Source organism: Salvia splendens, chromosome 14, assembly GCF_004379255.2.
Source record: "Salvia splendens isolate huo1 chromosome 14, SspV2, whole genome shotgun sequence".
NCBI lineage: Eukaryota > Viridiplantae > Streptophyta > Magnoliopsida > Lamiales > Lamiaceae > Salvia > Salvia splendens.
Window position 1 is genome coordinate 6,160,447 of NC_056045.1, and position 22,812 is coordinate 6,183,258.

General features: G+C 36.1%; 4 protein-coding genes across 5 annotated transcripts; 3 read left to right on the plus strand and 1 right to left on the minus strand.

Annotated features, from left to right (window-relative positions):
• Positions 1 to 1,290: 1,290 nt before the first annotated feature.
• LOC121763334 (DNA (cytosine-5)-methyltransferase CMT2-like) lies at positions 1,291 to 8,931 on the plus strand. 2 transcript variants are annotated; one of them, XM_042159335.1, is made up of 21 exons: positions 1,291 to 1,769; positions 1,888 to 1,922; positions 2,025 to 2,142; positions 2,806 to 2,913; positions 2,998 to 3,117; positions 3,394 to 3,487; positions 4,186 to 4,385; positions 4,474 to 4,542; positions 4,626 to 4,862; positions 5,091 to 5,149; positions 5,247 to 5,313; positions 5,715 to 6,044; positions 6,356 to 6,424; positions 6,506 to 6,592; positions 6,667 to 6,754; positions 7,307 to 7,428; positions 7,497 to 7,595; positions 7,850 to 7,893; positions 7,998 to 8,067; positions 8,148 to 8,251; positions 8,468 to 8,931. In XM_042159335.1, exons 1-21 carry the CDS (start codon positions 1,350 to 1,352, stop codon positions 8,631 to 8,633), a joined length of 2,706 nt encoding a protein of 901 aa, XP_042015269.1. In that variant the 5' UTR covers positions 1,291 to 1,349; the 3' UTR covers positions 8,634 to 8,931. The 2 variants fall into 2 exon arrangements, with proteins under 2 accessions (XP_042015269.1, XP_042015270.1); XM_042159336.1 differs by having other exon boundaries at positions 4,474 to 4,539.
• Positions 8,932 to 9,434: 503 nt separating this feature from the next.
• LOC121763332 (cell division cycle 20.2, cofactor of APC complex-like) lies at positions 9,435 to 11,979 on the plus strand. The gene is made up of 5 exons (XM_042159333.1): positions 9,435 to 9,936; positions 10,109 to 10,384; positions 10,491 to 10,760; positions 10,862 to 11,443; positions 11,543 to 11,979. Exons 1-5 carry the CDS (start codon positions 9,823 to 9,825, stop codon positions 11,684 to 11,686), a joined length of 1,386 nt encoding a protein of 461 aa, XP_042015267.1. The 5' UTR covers positions 9,435 to 9,822; the 3' UTR covers positions 11,687 to 11,979.
• A 779-nt stretch (positions 11,980 to 12,758) lies between these two features.
• On the minus strand, positions 12,759 to 15,606 carry LOC121766105 (protein MODIFYING WALL LIGNIN-1-like). The gene is made up of 3 exons (XM_042162446.1): positions 15,329 to 15,606; positions 13,709 to 13,911; positions 12,759 to 13,321 (listed from the first exon to the last, which is right to left on the minus strand). Exons 1-3 carry the CDS (start codon positions 15,422 to 15,424, stop codon positions 12,982 to 12,984), a joined length of 639 nt encoding a protein of 212 aa, XP_042018380.1. The 5' UTR covers positions 15,425 to 15,606; the 3' UTR covers positions 12,759 to 12,981.
• Positions 15,607 to 20,094: 4,488 nt separating this feature from the next.
• On the plus strand, positions 20,095 to 21,862 carry LOC121763975 (late embryogenesis abundant protein At5g17165-like). Its single transcript, XM_042160066.1, has 2 exons — positions 20,095 to 20,294; positions 21,472 to 21,862. The coding sequence occupies exons 1-2, from the start codon at positions 20,188 to 20,190 to the stop codon at positions 21,716 to 21,718; spliced, it is 354 nt and encodes a 117-aa protein (XP_042016000.1). The 5' UTR covers positions 20,095 to 20,187; the 3' UTR covers positions 21,719 to 21,862.
• Positions 21,863 to 22,812: the final 950 nt, after the last annotated feature.

A 22,812-nucleotide genomic window follows, 5' to 3' on the forward strand; every position in this document is an offset into this window, starting at 1 on the left:
CGAATTAAATCCCTAGACCCATGCATGAAATTAGCCTTATCAGAAGTGGTGGAGGAAGTGCTATTGAGACAAGACATTTAATTCAGTCAGATTTTGACTCTCGGTGGTTCATGTCTTCATACATGGAATCGCGTTCATTTGTTTCCGTTGTGCATCTTAAAAGACTCAAGTCTATTTTGTTCAAAACTCTGATTTTATTTCGAGCTATGGTCGATTTGTGTTTTCCCATTTCTTCCTCGCTTCTTTAATCCTCCCCTAGTCGCGATCAACCGTGTTTTCTATCCTTAGAAAATGCGGTCGTGACATAAGATATGCAGCAACCCAAACATTAACATGTTTATTTTTATTCTTCTATTTTCTTTTTCAACAATTTCATCCTTTTTTTTCTTTTCCATTTCCTTTTATTTTTTTTAAATTCTAAAAACCTACATAAATCAGTTATAACATTATTAATTATGATATGTTCAATTTTTTTTGAAAAAGAATGAAAACGTAAAGAAAGAATGAAGATGTTGAAAAATAAAATGGAAGAAAACAAACAAACTAGGTTGTTGCGCGTATCAAATACTACAACAATAGTATATTTTGCTATTTGGCACAGCAGAGGATCCAAGTCCGAGATGAATAATAGTATTAATATGTGTAAGTGATTTATGTGACTTATAAAATGTAAATATTTTCTTTTTATGCAAAATTTCTAAGTCAGATGTAACAGAGGATATTAATTTTTGTACAAAACCGTATACTCTCCCCAGTGGCGAAACTACATAAGTGCATGCTGATTGCTGAGGTTATAACTTAGGCCTTCCTTGGTATTAATAAATGAAATAAGGATGGGAGTGAAATGACATTTTTTTTTTGCATTTTGATTCATTCACTCCTTCATTTCATTGTTCCAAGTAAATGAATAGAATTGAAGTAGAAACTATAGTTACTGATAATTTTACATTTAATTTTCATTAAACCAAATAAGAGTAGTATGGACTATGATTAATACCGGTTATTCATGATAATTTTGATTATGAGGAGTATTATTTAAAAATCTAAACATAATATTATCTGCATCAAATATAGTATCTCTCCCTCCCCCTTTAACCATTTTTGGCTGAAAAGTAAAATAACTAAATTCAGACCAATTCACAAAAATAGAATAAAAATAAATGCGTACACAGTCAATCCATTCCTAGAATTTTCAAACATATATGCAATCCCGCCCAATCAACGTTGCAGAAATACATTGCCAAATTTACCAAAACACCCTTCATTTTTATTTCATCTTCCGCAATTTATCGTAGATTCTGTTTTTGAGTTCGAGCTTTCCCAACATCACTTTCTCTCTCACCTCAGCTATGGCGGATCCTTCCCAAATCGACTCGGCTGATCCGCCGCTAGCTCCGCTTCCATTGCAGCCGAATGAAAATTCCGAGCCTGCGACTCCAGTTTCAAGCAGTAGCGAAGGTAGAAGCGGTAATTTGGAGAATTTTCCTCAATCCAATGGCGTTCCGGTGGAAAAATCAGCTAATCGGAGAGTGGAAACCTTGAGGATCTCAGATGATCACTTTCTCCGGCGCTCTCCGAGACTGGGGGAAAATGCTGGAGGTGAGCGCTTCGTTAGGGAGGCGAGTTCTCTCAAATTGAGTAGTCCAGATGAGATATATCCGCCGCTTAAGAAGCGGAAAGGTGGAGAACAGCTTTGGTTCTTCGTCGGTGAGCCAGTACCTGATGACGAGGCTCGCCGTAGGTGGCCATGGCGCTATGAGGTAGCTGAGGTAAGTAAGTGCTACATTGTTATTAAGCTTTAATTTTAAGGTATGTGACGAGGCTCTTATTGAGCTCTGGATTTCATTTTGCAATTAGAGGATTTGATTTTGGCAATTTTTGTTGTAGGGAAAACAAAATAATGGGCAATCACATAAACTTAAGTAAGTGCTACATTGCTATTAAGCTTCATTTTGTCGATTTAAGATTTTAGGTGATGTATTTTATTGTTTGTCAGCCACATTGATGATGTTGCAACTCTGCAGGGTTGATGATGATGATGAAGATGATGATGATAAACTTGTTTCAAATGTAAAGTGTCACTATTTACAAGCTGAAGTATCGGAGATTATATATGATCTCAGTGATTGTGTTTACGTCAGAGTAAGTTTGCTATTAACTTTTTTACAGGCACATATTTCAATATGCCATTAACAAATTTATCGTATTCCGAATATCAAAATGTGGCAAACCATTTTATGGCAGAACATTCATCTTAATGTAAATAAGCTAGTACAGTTCAGTAAAAGCTTTTGTCAAATTTAGCTTGTATTTTGCTAAAGCACTAGTTAGTAAGAAAAGCCAAGTGTGTTTTGTGTTTATATGAATCAAGAAATGTTGTAGATTCATCGCTCCAGTATATATGTATGTACTCATTGTTCACTTGAGCTGATCTGAGCACTGAGGCTGGCATTGACCTAGTATAAATAAATTTGTTTTGAAAACCAAAATGCAACAGGTTTGAGATTATACTCCAGATGTTACTAAGGGCACATGGTTGGTGTGCCTCGAACCCTAGGCGACGTTCGAGGTCCTAAAAATTTCCGAATCATATGCGTTTCTCTCTTTTCCCCTACTCCTGTTGCCAACTATATCATATCTAAATTTGAACATTTTGTATAATATTGAGATGAAAAAATTCCACAATCTCCACCCATGCCGGTTATAACTTGCTTGCAAAGTTGGTTAATTATCTCATCATTTCATTGCTGGCGTAGCTGTAGTTCCATTTTCCTATTCTCACTCATATCTTTTCAACAATTATAGGGCCCAAAGGGAGGTCCTAATTATGTTGGCAAAATTCTAGAATTTTTTGAGACAATGGATGGCGAAAACTACTTTAGTGTTCAATGGTTCTTTCGAGCAGAAGATACGGTGACAAAATGATGCTTTTTTCTACTCATTGTCGTCTTCTTAGTCCCTCTTTCACATCCTTCACTAATTAGTTTACCTTGCCAGGTTATAAAGAAAGATGGAAGGTCACATGACAAGAAACGGTTATTCTACTCTACTCTCGTGAACGACAACTTGTTAGACTGCATAGTTTCAAAAGTTAAAGTTGTTCAAACAAAACCAAATGTACGTCTGAAATTCCTAAGCTAAACAAATATACAGTTTTATGCTACTAATCTGTATGTTTATAACCTCAATACTGCATTTCAAGGAGGGAAACATAATTTTGTTCGATCATCTTTTCTCCCAATTGCGTTCTAGTCTAGTTGGTTCTTGTATTGAAAAGGATAGACACCAAAGTCTGGTGAAACTTCACTGATGAAGAGTGACAGAAAACATGTCTCTTAAATTGGTTGATTACATTCTTGTACACATATGTTATTGACATTCATTTTATTGTAGGTTAATTTGAAAGATAATATAATACCACCTTGTGATTATTATTTTGATATGAAATACGACGTCGACTACTCAACTTTCAGCACAATTTCAACAGGTACTCTGTACTATTTTGCTTTGGAAATTTTAGAAACCCATAATTGATGCGTTTTTCTGGCTTGATACGCTTACTATGTTGCAAGATTTTTTTGTGTGTGGTTTCTGGTAAGGACTCCCCGCCTACCTTCAAGACTACATCTTGTGATGTCACCTATGAAAACTTCCTAGCATATTTCCGTACTCTGTTTTTAGTTAGCACATTAGGTTTCTCCAAATCCATTTTAAAACCACGTAAGAAACTACATTAGCAGACACAATCTCGAAGTTAGACATACTAGATTTGGTTCAAGTGGCTTTGTATAGAAACTTTAAATGCAAAAATCTTCTAAACAGTCTTGTGCTTGTGCAAATAGGTTCTAATAGCATACTTGATTTACTTTCCGAGTGGACATAAGTCTAAGATCTTATGAACTACTAAATAATGATTTATGTTGTATGCTCATACGTTGTTAAAATAAACTGAAGATATACAATCTAGATACAGTAGTTAATTCATTGAATGAATGATCAATTGTGTTATAATTTAGTTACAATGAGTTGTTACATGCCTAGCTAGGAGAAATAACCACTTCTTTTCTACATTTCTTCTTTCAATTCATGCTTTAAAATCTTAGTATGCTGTAAAGCAAACAACATAGCCAACCATTTTTGCTGATCTGACTATATGACCACCTACATACTGTTGTATTAACGCAGACAGCAACAGCCAGTTATTTTCTCATCCTTTGATGATGTCATCCAACAGAAAATGCGCTGCTTCTAAAACTGCCACCAAGTCTTCCATGGATGGAATTTGTAAATCCGAGCTAGCATTACTAGATTTGTACTCTGGCTGTGGAGGAATGTCTACTGGACTGTGTATTGGCGCTAAATCATGTGGTTTAGATCTTGTGGCGGTAGTTAGCAAATTTTTCAACTTTCAGAAATACGTTGTAGAAATAGTATTTCTGTTTAATGGTCAGGACTAACTTCCATGTATGACAGAGATGGGCTGTTGACATTGATGAAGCAGCATGTGGGAGCTTGAAGCTGAACCATCCAGAGACACAAGTTGTGTATTGAGTTTTCTTTCTCTTTAAATTTTAGTCCCCAGTTTATCAGAAGTATTTTTAGTATTCAAGTGTCTTATTGAACAGACAAGGAATGAAGCTGCAGAAGACTTTTTTGATTTATTGAAGGAATGGGATCGCATCTGCAGAAAATATGGGAAGTATGAACAGAAAGAACTCAGGTCAAAGATTGTTAGAGAAGCTGATAATGTTAAAAAATCAGAATTGAATCAAGAAAGTTCCTGTGAATATGAAGTGGCAAGGCTGGTAGATATATGCTATGGTGATCCCTCTGACTCAGGGAAGCGAGGGCTTAAATTTAAGGTGCAATTATCTTATTCATGCTTGACTGATATGGTAATATAGTCACTAAAAGTGATACGGCAGTAAAGTTACAGAATAATCATGTAAAATGAGCGAGGAACTTTATTGTTTTGTGTTGGCCAGCGAGTTCAATTATAATGATAGTAGTATTCATGATCTAAATTGCTACTTGTTGAATACATAAGTACATGCCTCTAGACATTTAATGTCATGCTTATATTCTTTTAGGTGCGCTGGGTTGGCTATGGTCCAAGTGATGATACATGGGAACCAATTGAGGGCTTGGGGTACATTTCCAGCTAGATATAATCAGCAGTTACACAGTATTCAATGGATTTATTTAACTGAAAACTTCTGATATGTTTATTCTGCTTTTCTCTACAGAAAATGCTCAGAGCACATAAGAGATTTTGTACAAAAGGGAATAAAAGAAAAAATACTGCCTTGTCCGGTATGTTTACTTTGTTTGTGAAGATTACACATGCACTCTAACGGGAAGAAAACCAGTTTTCTGATATTCAATAAAATATGTTCAATAGTTTGCTAGGAAATATATTTTTGAATAGTCTTGTACGGAGTAGTAATTTTTTTTAAATAAACACCAAAAAATATGGTTCAGAAAGTAGATAATTCCATGCTTATAAGTTTCTCATGTAAAAAACACATAATATATTTCCCAATGCTCAACTGGATAAGAAGTGCATGGTGAGCTTCAATACAAGTTTGCCTCATTCAAGACTGTTTATTTGACACTATTCTTGTGGAATAATTTGTGCCATGCAACCATTGTATGTTAAAAACATACTACTATTACCATCTAATATACCTCTATATGCTATCAACTTAACACAGGGAGATGTTGATGTAATTTGTGGTGGCCCTCCATGTCAAGGAATTAGTGGCTACAACCGGTTCCGGAATTTTGATTCTCCTCTTGAAGATGAGAGAAATCGCCAAATATTAATTTTCATGGATATTATTGATTTCTTAAAACCAAAGTTTGTATTAATGGAAAATGTTATTGACATCTTGAGGTTTGCCAATGGCTGTCTGGGAAGATATGCTATAAGCCGGCTGGTTAGTATGCATTACCAAGCAAGGGTTGGGATAATGGCTGCCGGTTGCTATGGGCTTCCTCAATTCCGCTTACGCGTTTTCTTATGGGGTGCTCAGCCTCTTGAGGCAAGTATTATCGATCCTTGTCTTGGTGCTTCTGGTGTCCCTTGTGATTTGGATGACTTCCTATTTTTGTTAACTAGAATATCTTGGATATGGGTTTCATCAACTATGGATTTTCCTGTTCATGTTGTATTAACATAACTTGATTATGTTAAAAGCATGTTTCTTCATGTATCTACATTATATTATCTTGAATTATCTCATGATTTCAGGCTTTAGCTTTACATTTATCTAATGTTGGTCTCTAGTTTATTATCATTACTCTTCAGTTGTAAATTTACTAAACTTGCAAGTGACTGTCATTTTATTGGCAGGTGCTACCCCAGTTTCCTCTTCCATCGCACGACGTGGTAATCCAGTATGGATTTCCTAGTGATTTTGAGGTACTAAACGTTTTTAACACGCGGCTTTTACTATGCAGTATCCCACTAAGTATCTACTTATAATCTGATTCCATATTGCAGCGAAATGTTGTTGCTTATGATGAAGGAAAATTCCGCGATCTGGAAAAAAAAGTTCTTCTCAGTGATGTTCTTTCTGATCTTCCTCCTGTACGTTTCATTTGTTGCACACTTTGATTAATTCTGAAATTTTGTAAACTGACTTCCTTCATTTCTATTTTCAGGTTTCAAATAATGAGAAACGTGACAATATTCCACTCAGAACAGAACCTGAAGCTGAATTTCAAAAGTATATCAGAGCAGCTAAATGTGGTAGGTCATTTATGGTCTAGTTTCCAATACACTCTTACGTATAGATACTCTGCTGCCTAACCTGACTTTATCCAACAACACTAATTTGGACATAGGCATTTCAAATGAAGCTTGCCTCATATGAGGTTTTTAATAAATAAATCCTCAGCAACTAATTGGCTGGTGAACTTTTGCCTTGCTAAAAGCCTCATTGCTCAAATCTATATTCATCAACAAAGTATTGTTACCTTAGGATCAAATATGCAAAGTATACCTCCTACTTTTTCACCTCCCTAGTTTGCAAAAGTAAATACTCATCAGTATCATACATAAAAAACTTGGTCAAATATTCTCTCATGTCAATTCATTGAACCTAAGAGATTGGAAATAGCTGCTAGTAAATGAGATACTAACAAATTAATTGGAAATTTTATCTGCCAAAAGTATAATTCCGTGCTTCCTTATCTCAAAAAAAGGAAAAGAAAACTCCAGTACTTCCTTATACACATGAGACCAACCTAATAGGGTTGGAACAAAAAGTTTGGACTAACTTCGTTCTTCCTCTTTGTCTAGATATGAATGCTTCACCTTCCAGTAAAACAACTAAGCACAAGAATCCTGTTTTGTACGATCACCGGCCTTATCCTCTCAATGAGGATGATTACATGCGCGTCTGTAAAATACCAAAACAAAAGGTTAGTTCAGTGGGATTCTCTGCCCTACATTGGGCATTCTGGTTCTGATTATGTACTTCACTCGACAGGGAGCAAATTTTAGAGACCTCCCAGGCATTGAGATTGGGTCTGACAATGTAGTTCGTCGAGCAAATGAGCCGGACTTGATGCCATCTGGAAAGCAATGGGTAATGCTTATAAATTAGTCAAGCTCGGGCCCCAAATTCAATTTATCTAAAATTCTACGAAGTGAAGTCTTTGTCATGTATGATAAATGTTTGTGAGTTTGCTATCAACGCTTGATCTCGGCAATCTGCATTGGCAATATAAGCTGCTAGCTTTGCTTTTGAATGACATTACTTTGTTTTATAACTTGCATGAGACTAACTGAATATTATACAAGTGTGATGCTTCTTAACACACTCGCTATTTCACTAATCAGGTACCTGACTATGCCCTTAATTTCCGTGATGGAAGGTCCCATAAGTGAGTTACTACACATGGAGTTGCAGTATAACTCAATTGATTTTTTTTAATCATTTCTTCTATTCAATTACTAACAAGATCCTCTCTATAATCGATTACTGCAGACCATTTGGACGACTGTGGTGGGATGAAACCGTACCTACCGTTTTCTGTTATCCAGACCATCGCTCGCGGGTCTGCATCTTTTACCTAGTCTTCTTGATTCGGTTCCCAATAGCTTAGCTAATTATATTTTCATTGTCTTTTTGTTGAAGGCTATTTTGCACCCGGAACAAGATAGGATTCTCACTTTACGTGAATGTGCAAGACTACAAGGCTTCCCCGACTACTACATGTTCACTGGAAGCTTGAAAGAGAGGCAAGTCTTAATCTCATTAACTTGCTAGTTTAGGATGTTTTGAAAATGAGTTGTGTATGGCAGTAAGCAAATTTAGAATAAATCTCTAAAAAAGAGCATTGAATTGAAACTGATTATACTACTTAAAATAATCGTACTTGACTTAATCCCATAGTAACAAACTTACCCTTCATTCTGATTGTCATTTATCTCTCTGTCATTGTTCATCTACAACAGATATAGTCAGGTTGGCAATGCAGTAGCCGTTTCTGTTGGACGTGCTCTAGGATACTCATTAGGCATGGCAGTGCAGAGGCTGAGCGGAGACGGACATCTTCTCACTCTTCCACCCAAGTTCTCCCATTCTACAACCGTCGAGTTGCTATCTTTGCTCAACCAGTGAATACTCATTCTTGGGTTGTACACTGGACCAGGAGACGGCGCGCCGTCTCTCCATAATTGGTGCCTTGTATGACATCAGTAGTAGGAACCATCCTCTGCATTTAGCTGCAAATGAGTCTATCTTTTTAACTAGTCCACATTTATATGAAATAATTGCTAATATGTACTCCTAATGAGAGCTGCAATTGTGACACTCTCGTGGGATATTTTATGTTGTATTACTATTGGAAAATGTATCAGTTGTACAACTAGAATAAGGATTGATGTATTTATTTATTGATTGTTCCTTTTTCTGACCAGAGAGTTAGATTTCCGACCAGAATGCAAAAATTTGATTTGTTCAAATACTGGCTGGTCCTACTCATAAAAGATGCATTTGGTCTAAATGAAATACTATCATACACTAGTAGTATTTATTATTAATTCGATTCGGCAGATTATATTATTTTGACTAAAGTCTAAAATTATTCCTGTACATTAGCTCAAATTTATGAGATAATTACATCATTCATTTAAATGTCAATAGAACGACTATGTTGATTAGAAGTTGGAGGTGAAATTATGTTAACAATAGTATTTTGCTATTCCAATATCTGAGAATGATTTGTTTTTAAAGAAGAGATAAATATGATAGTTATTTATTTACTAGTAGTAGTATTTTATTTAGAGAAAAGAGAAAAAAAAAAATAATGATAAGATTTCATAATATGTAGTATAAAAATAAAATTAATTTGGTGAAGCTATAATTAAATTTGGTCAAGCCGTGAGCAAGCTAATTTGGAAACAACAGATGTTTACAAAATATAGCCGTTAAAACCTCTTCCGAATTTAATCACACAATCCGCGTTGTAACCCTAAGCGTAGATTGAATGCATATATAATTTCGTGAATTCAACTTCATATAGAAAAATCAATCGCCACGATTCTCTCCCTCTGGCTAGCTGCTTCATCCACTCCTTGATTGTTCATTGGATCTTGATTTGCTTCTTCTCTAACCAATTCTGTTTTCTGCAGGCGCTGCTTTTGTTCTATTTCTAGTCTGTGTTTTCTTTGTCGCAGGGATTTTTTGCTGATCTGCTTTAATTTATGCTAACAGTTGTAGATCACATATACTGATACACTCATACACACATACGCATCTTGTTCTCATTGATTTCCTTCGATTTCTGTGTTATTTTGTTGCTTACGTGATGGAAACAGGAATGATTCATTCATCTGCATCTTCATCTTCATCTTCAAACAAGTCTCAATCCCGATTCCCGCTTCAAGAACAGTTTCTTCACAGAAGAAGTTCGCGCGAAAACGTATGTTAACTTAATGTGCCTTTATCGTTTCCGTGTTTCCTTAATTTAATTCACAATTCAAGAATTTGTGTTTTGTTATATAAGTTTATTATTGTAATTTTATCATTAGTTTCAATTTTGTGTGATGTTTTGTCTATTAACCATTTCAATAATTTTTGGTTCTGGTTTTCAGTTGGATCGGTTCATTCCGAATAGATCGGCAATGGATTTTGATTACGCACATTACATGCTTACAGAAGGTAAGAAAGGTAAGGAAAATCCATCTGTCAACTCTTCTCCATCTAGGGAGGCATATAGGAAGCAGCTTGCAGAGACCTTCAACATGAACAGAACTCGAATTCTGGCTTTCAAGAATAAGCCACCTACTCTAGTCGAGGCCATCCCGAATAACTTTTCAGTGGCTGCGCAGCAACCGAAAGCTGCCAAACCCCGTCGCCACATCCCACAGGTTGGTGCCATCGAAAGCTGCAGTAAAGTTATGTTTACTTTCATAGATGTGTAGACTTAGCTATTTTTGATGTTGTTAATGAATGAATTGGATATGTTTGTTGCAGACTTCGGAGAGGACATTAGATGCCCCTGATATCCTGGATGACTACTATTTGAACTTATTAGATTGGGGAAGCAGCAATGTTCTTTCGATTGCGCTTGGAAACACTGTCTATTTGTGGGATGCATCCGATGGGAGTACCTCAGAACTTGTTACTGTCGATGAAGAATGCGGCCCTGTGACCAGCGTCAAATGGGCTCCTGATGGAAGGCACATCGCCATTGGTATGAACAACTCTGAGGTTCAGTTATGGGACTCGACTGCTAACAGACTTGTAAGTTCCCTTTCATGTTTGTACCGTTGCGATTGTTCTTCTGTGTTGATCTTTTCATGTTTGGAATAGAAGAGAATTTTCTGATATTTGGTGTTATGCAGCTGAGAACATTGAGAGGTGGCCACGCATCACGAGTTGGTGCTATTGACTGGAACAATCACATCTTGACTACGGGAGGGATGGATAGTCGGATCATCAACAATGATGTCAGAGTGAGGGCACATGTTGTTGAAACCTACCGAGGCCATCAGCAAGAAGTTTGTGGGCTCAAATGGTCAGCCTCGGGCCAGCAGCTGGCTAGTGGTGGAAACGACAACCTCCTTCATATATGGGACAGGTCCATGGCGTCGTCAAATGCTCCTACGCAGTGGCTTCACAGGCTTCAGGACCACACAGCCGCTGTCAAAGCACTTGCGTGGTGTCCGTTCCAGGGCAATCTGCTTGCCTCTGGTGGAGGTGGAGGCGACAGGTGCATAAAGTTCTGGAACACACACACTGGTGCGTGCTTGAACTCTGTGGACACAGGCTCGCAGGTCTGTGCTCTTCTGTGGAACAAGAATGAGCGCGAACTGCTTAGCTCTCACGGTTTTACTCAGAATCAGCTCACTCTATGGAAGTATCCTTCAATGGTGAAAGTAGCAGAGCTCACTGGCCATACATCTAGAGTTCTTTACATGGATCAGGTATACCATTATACATCACATAAAGATTTCTAACTTGGCATGTTTTCCATCTCTATTGCCTTTCTTTGACACGTTTCATGGTATTATCGCGTTTTCCAGAGCCCAGATGGTTGCACGGTCGCATCTGCAGCAGGGGATGAAACTCTTAGGTTCTGGAATGTGTTCGGGAGACCCGAAGTAGCCAAGGCGGCACCAAAGACAGCAGCTGCAGAGCCGTTTGCTCACTTGAATCGCATCAGATAAGCGGTGTTTGTTTTCTGATCACTACTACAACTGTGCGGAGCTTGATTCTTTCATTCTTTCTATTTTGTAAATTCTGAGCTGATTTCAGGATTAATAATACTACTAATTTCTTATGTAAATTTTTTTGTACATGGAGTCGCATATTGTGACAAATCTCCTATACAGAATAACAATTCTTATGATCATTATCAGTTATACTTGATTCTTCTTTTCTTGTAAAGATTTGGAAAGTTATTTCTATTCATGCAAATATCTATGAAGAATAATGAATCATTATAGTCCTCAATTTAATATTTTAGAGGATTTAGCGATGTTGTGTCCTCATTTTGATGATTATAACTAATAAATATGTATGACTTCAGAAATTGTTAGGAAATGTCTCACAACATCTTTGAAAATTAGTTAAATGAAAGGGTATAGGTGAGCTGCAACACGGGGGATAAAAACCATGTGATATAACAAATGAGTTCGAGTATAAAAACTCAGTCGATTGGTATACTGTTACAACAGAAATTGACATTCATAAATTGGGGATTCATTGTGGAGAGAGCTCAAGGAAGCATCAATCAAGAAAGAGGGAAGTTCTTGGTGATCATTGTTGTGGCTTGCTCAGTGATCGTTGCTCGAATTGGTTAGTTGATTCAGCTGTTGCGTTTCAGTTGTGTTTAGCTAGGATTGGTGATGGATTGATTGTGTAGTTTCTGTGGTTGTATGCTTCTGTAACTTTCGTCTCATCATCAATACAGTAGTGCTCGAGTTCTCCCTTGGACGTTGGCCACATTGGCCGAACCACATAATTTGGTGTGTTGTTGATTCTTGATTTCGATTCTTGCTTAGAGTAGCTATCAATTGCATATTTGTGATTACAGAAATCATGTCACAGAATTGGGGGATGTTTTGCTATCTACAATGTCTTCCATTTATTTCTAACTTATTTCTAGTTTCTAATTAATAACAACAGTAATTGTTATTGGAGATCATAACTATTTGTTAATACTTATGAGCTTTTTGGTTTCATTAATCACATAAATCCTAGTTATTGAACCCCTCTTTGGCGTAAAATGAAAAATACTGGAGTACTAATATAGCATATCTTGAAATTAAAAAACAAACATAACTACTTGTATGCATTATCAACAGATGATAACAGACTCCCTCAAATGAAAAATAAAATAAAATAAAGGAAAAGGTAATCACAGTCGGGACACTTCTTACAGCCCCTCTTCTTTCTTCTTTCTCCTACAAGAACCCTCAACCACCATAACCGTCTATCCCGAGCTCAAGAGCCATGTCGGCTATGTGAACTGCCGCCTCATGTACGTGTCCTCGTGCACGAAGACGGGTGGGGCCACCGTGTTGTGTGGAGGGAATTGAGGTTGTTCCATGGCGACCGCGCCTCGACTAGGAGGAACATGTGAGCCCCACGTCTCGTTACCCTCCTTACCGGAGGTTAAGGTGAGGTAGTAGAAGATCCCTAGAGTCACACTGGCGAGCGACAGGACCGCAGCTCCAGCAAAAACGCCTGGTTTCACAACATAACAGTAGTAGCTGCCGAAGTACAAGTTCTCCTCTCCATGCTGATCATTGAGGGCCGCACCGGTGAGCAATAGAAGGAATGCGATGACGAAGGTGAACCTGAACATCATGCCATGAGACATAAGATGATAAGATTTTAAACTAATCTCGGGTTTGATTTATGTTTCTGGTATTTAATTTAGGATAGCTATCACTTTCCAGCCCAGTGTGTGCACGTTTCTTTAGATACGAGAACTTTCAATAACTACATATTAGCACCCCATATCTATGTTTTCAAATATATGACGGGAAAAACTTATGCGGTGTAGAAGAGTTGGTGCTCGTCATTTCCCATTGCCATCACCACTTGATACCGGAAATGTGGAAGATTTCTAAAAAATGTGCATACCCCGGGGCTAGAAAGTGATATTTATCCTCGCCCTGCCAATTTTATCTATGATCAAATGAGCATTATGCATAGAAACGGCATTATAGCGGATAAGTTACCAGGAGACAACAAAGCACACGAGTGCTATACTCCATCTAGAGCTAGATTGATGAGAGCCTTTCCTACAACACATGCATCCAGTTGCAACATTGATGATAATTTGAGCAATCATGAGAGAAACAGCAGCGGTTAACCCGAGGACTAGTGCAGGACTCCTCGGATATACACATAAAGAAGGGGATGGAAATGTGACTTGGCTACCCTGCACGATCGAATGAAAGATTTGAATGAAAAACTTGGTCAAAAAATAAACAAAGAATGGAAGCCAACACCACAACTCACAGCACATTTTTGTAAGGACTAAAAGAAATCTAAAATTTCCAACTATCTGTGAGGAATAACCTAGCCGAGTGACTAGAGAAACTCACAGCCACCTTCAGATGTAATTCTGTACGTCACAAATCACAATGGACAATATACATACAATTTTAGAAAAATAAAGAATAAATCTTCACATTCTTTTGTAGGGTTAGATGATAAAACTTGCCAATAAGCTGCACATGTCAAGAAAAGGTAACGCAATGAACTGATTGGTGCGTGCAGCGTGATAAGAATCTTAGTCTTTTTTGCAGGTTCACATGTTCCGTTGAGATTTCAACACGCTCGACGAATCAGATAATTAGTGAAGTAAATGGATGAAAGAGTAACGTTGATAATAAAAACAAGCCTTGTTTAGTTAATGTTCCAAAGCTTCTACACATCTACCATATTTACTCAGAAGAAATGATTCAGCCTGTACAATCAAACAGATTACAATGAACCGATCATTAGGAACTGAGAATCATTCCAGTATCCGAGGGCTGGTTGAGTAAAAAAGAGAGATGCATATGCCTACTGCTCTACTTGCAGGTAACTGAGAATGGGGCTTCACTTTCTTCTTTGTCTCATCTTTATTAACTCAAAACTTTTTTTACCGGTAGAAATACGAAAATTGAGTAGATGTGCCCTAGATGTATGTGCTCAATAAAGCAAGATGAAGCACATCGTGATCCATATACACTCACAATACAAAATAAAGGAAACCAAAAGAGAAGCTGAATCACCTAAAACATGAAACTAAAACTCAACTAACAAGCCTCTCACATCAAAACTTCACTTACTTTTTTCAAAACACAAGAAAATCTAGTTTCTGCCTAATTCTTGCAAACTACACCAGTTAATTATTCACCATCACATTCAACACTCCCTTTCTACAAATCCAATCCTAATATTAACCAAAACAAGTTGACTATCCAATCTATCAATTGCTATTTTAGCCTAGAATAAATGACCTATTCAACTTTTTGCCTGAAAACTTCATAAATAGAGCTTTGAACATATGATATCCATCAAATATTACCCTTTTCAGAAAATAAAAAGCCCTACTTAAATTAGCTAGGAAGAACTTAAATCCATATGCCCTATGAAACACATCACAACAACAGAGTACTATCATTCTTTGAAAAGGAAATCACAAAACCTAACTAAATAAAACAATCAGGATTCACCAATTCTCCAACCAAAATTCAGAAATGTTTAACCAAATAGTGTGAAGAAGTAAACAAAATATGAATGAATGCACAAATTAGATGCATACAAAGCAAAAGGTCCAATTTGAGAAGAAGAAAAAAATCGCAGACCTTAACCCTCTTAGCCTCTGCGACAAAGGCTGTGGCAGCAGATAATAGCCCAAGAAACCCCACAACACAGCACACTACAATCACCCGTCTCTCCATTCCTTCGTTAAAAACACTGTTTTTCTTTGAAGAAAAACTTATAGCGTTGAGAAGTGTGACAGTAACAGATGCATGTCAAAAAGTAAGGATTTGAGGAACTCTGTGCCAACGGAGATTCTTCTCGGGAGAGGGAGAGAGAGAGAGATGATTTCTAAGTGTTTTTTTGTTTGTTGATGATGGTGACGAAACATGTTTCTTTCAGCTTAAATAAAGACGTGTGTATATTTTCATACTATTTGCCAATTAAAATAGTACTACTTACATTTATTTTATACTAAAAGCTAATTAATTCTCTAGTTAAGATTAAATTGATTGAAAGTAAAATAATGGAGAATGATTGATTCGTATAAAATAAAAGACATCATATTATTGTACTTATGTTACTACTATACTACTACTCGTATCTTTCGAGTTTTAATGAACTCAAAGTGAATAAAACAATTTTGATGATTTTACATAGTACTAGGAGGAGTACTATATGTTGAGGAGAGTAGAATTTAAAACTCAACTAGAGCTAAATGACAATGGAATTTAACGCGATTGAAATGGGTTCAAGATACAAAAATTTAAAAATTGTTTCAGAATTATACCGGAATATAATTGAACAAATATTAAATATAACGCTTTTATAAAATGAGTGTGCAAAAATGACCGGAACTCCTAAAGTAGAAGTAGTGAGACGGAGAGAGTAGTCTGTAATTAAGAGATGACCTTGGAACAACATTGTCCAGCACCACTAATTTAAAAGGTAGCAGGAGTGCCTGTTTTTTCCTTTTAATTTCTCTTTATTTTGAAACTATTTATTCAGTGTATTATTATCGAACAGTTACTCTTATTACCTTTTAAAAGGAAAAAACATGTACTCCTATTTATTCAGTGTATTATTGAAGACATAAAAAACAATGGAATTGTCTTCAAAAAACAATAAACCTTTTGTCTCTATATATTTTCGTGGTATCGAACAATGGAATTGGAGCTTCCAATTCCAATTCCAAGACCCAATTATGCGATACCCTAATAGTGTTTGAGTGTAGCATATTTTGTGGCATATCAAAGTACAATTATATTTGTGACAAATGAAAATTTTAACTATTTTTTCATAACTATCTATTAGTATAGTATATTGGAAAATAGTAGTACTCCTTGTTAAAGAAAAAAAATAATATAATACTCCCTCCATCTATTAAAATTAGAAAATTTTAAAATGATATGAGTTTTAACACAAAATTAGTAAAGTAAGAGATACTCCCTCCGTCCGTCATTAGGAGTCTCATTCCTTGGCGGCATGAGTTTTAAGAAATGGTAAGAAAAATGAGTAGAAAATAGTTAGTGGAATATGAGTCTCACTTGTATATATTAGTTTTAAATGAAATGTGAGTGAAATGAGTTAGTGGAAGGTGGAACTCTATTACCATTTATGGTAAAAGTGAACCGAGACTCATATTCGCGGACGGAGGGAATAGATAGAAAGAAAAGTGTGTTATTGGAAAATAAGTCTCACCTCATTGAGAGAGAGAAATTTTCTAAAATTGAATTGAATTTTTTTATTTTTAGAGAACGTATCAAAAAGGAAAAAAATTATGTTTTCGAGGGACAGAGGGAGTAAATTTTGTGCACAAGTGATGGGTTAGGAAGCCACAAGTGTGTACATTTGCACGATGTTGTTACACGTCTCGCCTTGGGCCTTGTATGTCATTTCAGACGACGTGCATCGTAGACTAGATCTTGACAATTAATTTCATAATGGTATTTGGAAATGGTCGTTGGTCTTAATTTGAGACCAACTTGATCTTTTGGACCAAAGTAAAAAACATGATCAACTACCAAAAGTTGCATTCGCTTTGCATACAAAGATCTCTATGTATCCTCATGTCAAAGTTATGTCATCACCCCTACCAATTCGTCGGAGGCTCGGAGCTTGTTCAGTTTGCAGTGCTAAAACGAACAAGGTGAATCCGTTTCATCTTTGAAGACAACGCACCTGATCCAAAAGCCCTAACGGGGCATATATTATTGCCTTGCAAAAGAAAGAACTCATTGACTCGACTATTATCACGGTTTTCATTTGTTTGTAATTACACTTTCTTTCTTTTTGGGTCACACTATAATATCATTTCGATTCGTTACGGATTTTAAGAAATTATTTGACTTTGTAAAGAAAAATGAAAAAATAGATTAGTGGAATGTAGGCCAGATTTTCATGTATTTTTTTAAATAGTAGAATGTGTGTGTAATGAGTTAATTAAATAGTGCATTACTTATATAAAATAGAAAATGATAAATAAGACTTTAACTTATATATATTCTAAAATAGTAAAATGTGACTTTAAATTGCAGTTGGAGTGTATTACGCGTGACAAATTATGTTTTCCCCACACATAAATGTACACTTTGACACGTTATCAAGATCTATATATCTAATTAAAACCAGATATTGAATGTGAATCAATAAACAAATCAAAGTTGACAAAAATAAATTAAACAATCATCTAAAATTCGGAGACCTTAAGCATTAAGCGGTTCATCAAATCAAGTGTAAAAAATTGAGGTGCCACGTGTTGCAACAGAAATGAAGATCGTCTTCAATCCCTCATCTTGAGGGTTAGATTATTCACTCCGCCTCGAAAATTGATTCCGTCCGTTGTATATAACGGCGTTAAAAGCAAGCATTCACCGTAGCTACACCCTTCCCACGGTCTTTCCAAAATTTTTTCCAACCTTCCCATTTAATTCATTAATTAATAATTAATTGTTAGTATATTTATCCAAATCACCAAATACGAAATTAGTTGGACAAAAATAAGAAAGTTCCAATATACTTTAATAAAATTGTAAAGAAATGAATCCTATTTGCGAAAATAAGATCAACAAGATCTAGCTACAAATTGAAGAATTGAAGAGTTATGTGTGAGAATCGGAAGAAATCTTATTATCAAACAAGCGAGCGTTTTACAAGTGAGGAAGAAGTAATTGGGAAAGTGAAAATAAGCCTAACAACTTCTAAACTATATCCAACGGCTATATCAAATCTGACGGCCCAGATTTAAAGTCACTAACTCTCTTTGATCGAACGGCTGCTGAAACGCGTCAGCTCGATGCTTGATTTCCACACTAAATCCAATCTCATTCCAGTTGATCATTGAGCTATCACAAAACTAACAAACTCCACCTTGATTGCTCAATAACCATGCTTCTCCAGCTTGCATAGATTCACCAAACTCATGCAAAGCTGGAACTTTTCCTTCTGTAAAGGTTTGGTAAGCATATCCGCAGGGTTCTTCGAAGTATGCACCTTAAACACCTTAGCCTTTACATTTTCTATCTCTTTCCTGATAAAGTGCAAGCGCACATCTATATGCTTGCTCTTCTCATGGTATATCTGATGCTTAGCTAAACTCAAAGCACTTTGACTGTCACGACCAATGCTCAAAACTTCTATTATAGTTTAAAAAAAAGGTATGGGATGGCAGTTGGCTCGGCCATGCTCAGACACACCCACCATCTCGGCGCCCACGCCCTCCCCCGACGGCTTGGCGCTTGCAATAGAGACCTTTCCCCGACCGTCGTCCCGCATGGTGGACGGAAGGCCAGCCTATTGATAATACTCTAATCTCGAATTAATAATTAATAAATGTATTGATACATAAAAATATACCTTTATGGCACGTAATATAATTTATATAAACATTTGTTATATTATCAAGTAGATTTGCTACTTTACACGAGGACTAAGACAATTTTTAGGCCTTATTCGGCTTTATATCATAAAATTAATGTTTTGTTGTCTCACATTTTACATATTTTAATTAGTACCACCTCCGTCCCATAATAAAAACATATTTTTATCCTTTTAGCCTTTCCATAATAATTGTTCATTTTCACTTTTACTATAAATAATAAATAAGTTCCACATTCTACTAACTCACCCACTCACATTTCATTATAAAATTAGTAAAAAACATTTTATATTTAGACTTGATCTAATTTTGGAGGACAATCTAAAATTATAAAATTAGTCTACTTTATTTAGAACGATGAAAAAATAACTCAAATAATATTACATCGAAGTTCATGGACCTAAATAAATATTTTAAAATGTTACGAACCAAAATTTATATCTTAACAAAGTTGACTAATTTTTTTTCCTCTTTTAATAATTCATAGAGCATATATCATACTAACTTCGTCCCACAAAAATAGTCCATTCTATTTTTGGCAAATCTTTCTTTGTGGTATCCAATCTCCACTAACAATACTTTAATCACATTTTCTTTCTATATCTATGCTACCTTACCAATTTCGGATTAAAATTTGTGGCATCCTAAAAATCCTATTTTTATGGAGCGGAAGGAGCAATAAGTATTTTCCTCCGTCTCAATATATATGAAACGTTTGTTTTTCGGTACGAGGTTTTATGTATGATTTTTTTTATGTTAATGAAGAAAGACTAAAATAAAAGAGATGACAAAATAGAGATAATGTTGTTTCTATTTTAAAAAATATTTTATTTTGAATGAAACACCTCAATAAGGAAAACGTTTTATTTTTAATTAGACGGACGGAGTACGAGGATTATACTAAATACAGTGACGATTTTGTCCAAAGTTAACGGAATTATGGAAGTCCGTCCATTGCATTGCATGCAGGCAGGCACAAATAGAGTCAACTTCTGTTTGTGGGAGAGAGACACACAGACTATCTACAAAACTAAACTCTCTCTACAATTTTTTATTCAACCCACTTTCTCTCTGACTGATATTTGTATGGCCGCTAATTTGCAGCGCAATCGTGGACTTGCGAATTTGGGGAAACGATTAGCTCGCCACATCCGCTCTCGCGATTCACTCGCCATTTCTCTGCTCCATAGCAGGTCTGTGTGTGTGTGTGTGTGTGTGGTTTAAGCTGCTCATCTCGATTATTCACCTGTTCCTAATTAAGGAATAGTAGTAAGCAAATGATTTTCTGCAATCATCATAGGATTCATATGATCGCAATTAGTAATTTTTAGCAGTTGTTGATAGCTTCACTTCTATTTTTCCTTCATGATTGATCAATTCGGCTGACACTTGTTTACGCACACTCAAATTTGGGGGAAAACAAACCTAAATCCAGGGGAACCTTATTTTTAGAGTAATCATGATATTAGGAAGGCATTTTTGTGTTATTTTGCTAAGAGATTAAGACACTGGAATAACATTTTTAATTAAGTGAAAAAAAGTCTTGTATAGAATGAACACCAAGTAGAGGATTGTACTCATTTTAAACACTCATTCAAGATGCCATGAATGAAGTAGTAATCTTTGTTGATAGGATTATGCCGTCGTTGCCAAGAACATGACATTTTTGCTATTTATTCTTAAGAAAAAATAATTGTCCCTGTCACAGAGGCTTTATTTCACTTACAACTTTTATATAGTGGTGGCTTTGGATACCTTGATTCTTTCTAACCTAGAGGTGACATCACTGACATGGAACTCCATGTGACTTTTGCTTGATTTTTTTTTATTGACAAATGAATAGAAATTTAAAGGCCGTGTGACACGACGGACTCAAACTTGGGACCTCTGGTCTCGGCCATTAAACACTCACTATGCCAACCACGCACATAGATTTTTCTTTTTCCTATTGTAGGAAGGGGGGAGGATTCTTTTTTTTTTGGGCTCATAAGGCTCTTATTGCGTTAGCTATTATGTTGAAAAATACTACTACCTTCTTAGTCCCGGAATAAGTCTCCTATTTCGAGATGAATCTTGTTCTTGTTATTCAATGCAAATTTCTTTACTTTTTCAGTTTATCATCCACTAATTAGGACTAGGGAAATCTTGTCTCGAAATACAATTGAGTAAAATTGCCTACTTTAATCTCATAGGCATTTGACGGCTTATTTTGGGGACGTGGAGACTGAGTATATGGAGAGTCGAAGATCATAATATTTCATAAACGACATGTTGTTTACATGTGTAATTTCGACAGAATCTTCTGTCTTGTGGGAGTTCAATATTTGAGTACGATCATCAATTCATTTGCGCAATGCTTGTAAACAACAGGAGTGTGCAAGCTTCAGCCTACGAAAAGAACCCGGAGGAGAATGTGAACTCGACTCTGGTCCCAGACCACGTGATCCCACCTCAGTTGGACGTGTACTGGGCTCCTCACCCGAAGACAGGGGTGTTCGGGCCTGCAACGGATGAGAACCCTGGGGCTGAAGGAAGCACTGACGGGGGCTCGGTGTTGGAGGAGAAGGCGTTCTTCCGCCCTCTCGAGGACTTGGAAAAGCCTCCGATCCAGCCTTGAGTCGCGTAACTAGGTTTTATCTGCATCTGTAATGAATAATAAACCTGTATGTTTGTACCCTAAAGTGCAGAATATGATACTGCTATGTTGCGAGAATGGGTTTAAGTTTTTGATAATGATGGGAACAGTTTGGATGCTGCGATATATGCTTTTGTTTTTTTTTCTTTTGCTTTTTTGTATAGGAAATAGGGAGTTTGATCTAATCCGTTCTTTTCTGGCTGATTTTTTTTGAGGTTCAATAACAATTTAGGAACAAGATTTCAATTTTTTGTTACACTCTAAAATATCGGTAAAATGTAGTAGTTCCAAATGATTCAATCAAAAAGTTGCCTTAAAAAAATAGAACATGGGTGATCTACATATCCTAGGCGTCGTTTTCGGATCAAGGAAAGTTGTCACAACTCCAAAATTAACTCCAAAATTGATAATTAGCGGTGGATGTTATCTTATCTTATCTTCCAAAATCCAACTTCAATTGGCCTTACATGCCTTTTTACTTTTGGTCCTTGTCTTTTTTGAAACCGATAGATCGTTTACTTTAAACGGGAAGGAACTACTTTAGTTCATTAAATAAATCAATCAGATTAATCTTTTATTGTAATTTATTGATTTCATTTAATTTTTGCTAATGCTTATTTTGTTGACTGGAGCACCTCCTCAAATGTTATTGCAAAAACTTGAGGAATTGAGAGGTCGATCCTAATAAGTACCATAAACACTATACCTCATCTGCTCATCATATTGGCTTACCTCACTGAAAATTTGTAAGCAAGACCATGATCTGAAGTGCTAGTTTCTTGGAAAGAATTGAAGAATATAATGAAAATCTGAAAGAAATCTATAAGGTTCTATCTTAAAAGCAATTGGTAATAGGAAGAGAAATTTATGAGACTTATATAGTGATTCCAGTTCTCTCTTCTTTACACCGATATGAGATAATTATATTTTTATTTTTTATTTCAATTGCCAACAAAAACACACACATTACGCTACAAAAAAATCATTGTTTCCCGACCAAAAATAACCGAGCACAGTTAAATGAGCGAGCAGCTTCGCATGTGCTCGCAATATAAAAAACTAGCGTGTTAACTTGT

Coding starts and splice junctions, on each gene's coding strand:
- LOC121766105 (XM_042162446.1), bottom strand. CDS start 15,424: ATGGAGAGACGGGTGATTGTAGTGTGCTGTGTTGTGGGGTTTCTTGGG. Junction 13,912..15,328: donor CAGAGGCTAAGAGGGTTAAG/GTCTGCGATTTT, acceptor TCGATCGTGCAG/GGTAGCCAAGTCACATTTCC. Junction 13,322..13,708: donor GTGTGCTTTGTTGTCTCCTG/GTAACTTATCCG, acceptor CATGATGTTCAG/GTTCACCTTCGTCATCGCAT.
- LOC121763332 (XM_042159333.1), top strand. CDS start 9,823: ATGGAAACAGGAATGATTCATTCATCTGCATCTTCATCTTCATCTTCA. Junction 10,761..10,861: donor ACTCGACTGCTAACAGACTT/GTAAGTTCCCTT, acceptor GGTGTTATGCAG/CTGAGAACATTGAGAGGTGG. Junction 11,444..11,542: donor GAGTTCTTTACATGGATCAG/GTATACCATTAT, acceptor CGCGTTTTCCAG/AGCCCAGATGGTTGCACGGT.
- LOC121763334 (XM_042159335.1), top strand. CDS start 1,350: ATGGCGGATCCTTCCCAAATCGACTCGGCTGATCCGCCGCTAGCTCCG. Junction 2,143..2,805: donor GTGATTGTGTTTACGTCAGA/GTAAGTTTGCTA, acceptor CAACAATTATAG/GGCCCAAAGGGAGGTCCTAA. Junction 5,150..5,246: donor GAACCAATTGAGGGCTTGGG/GTACATTTCCAG, acceptor TTTTCTCTACAG/AAAATGCTCAGAGCACATAA.
- LOC121763975 (XM_042160066.1), top strand. CDS start 20,188: ATGGCCGCTAATTTGCAGCGCAATCGTGGACTTGCGAATTTGGGGAAA. Junction 20,295..21,471: donor ATTTCTCTGCTCCATAGCAG/GTCTGTGTGTGT, acceptor TGTAAACAACAG/GAGTGTGCAAGCTTCAGCCT.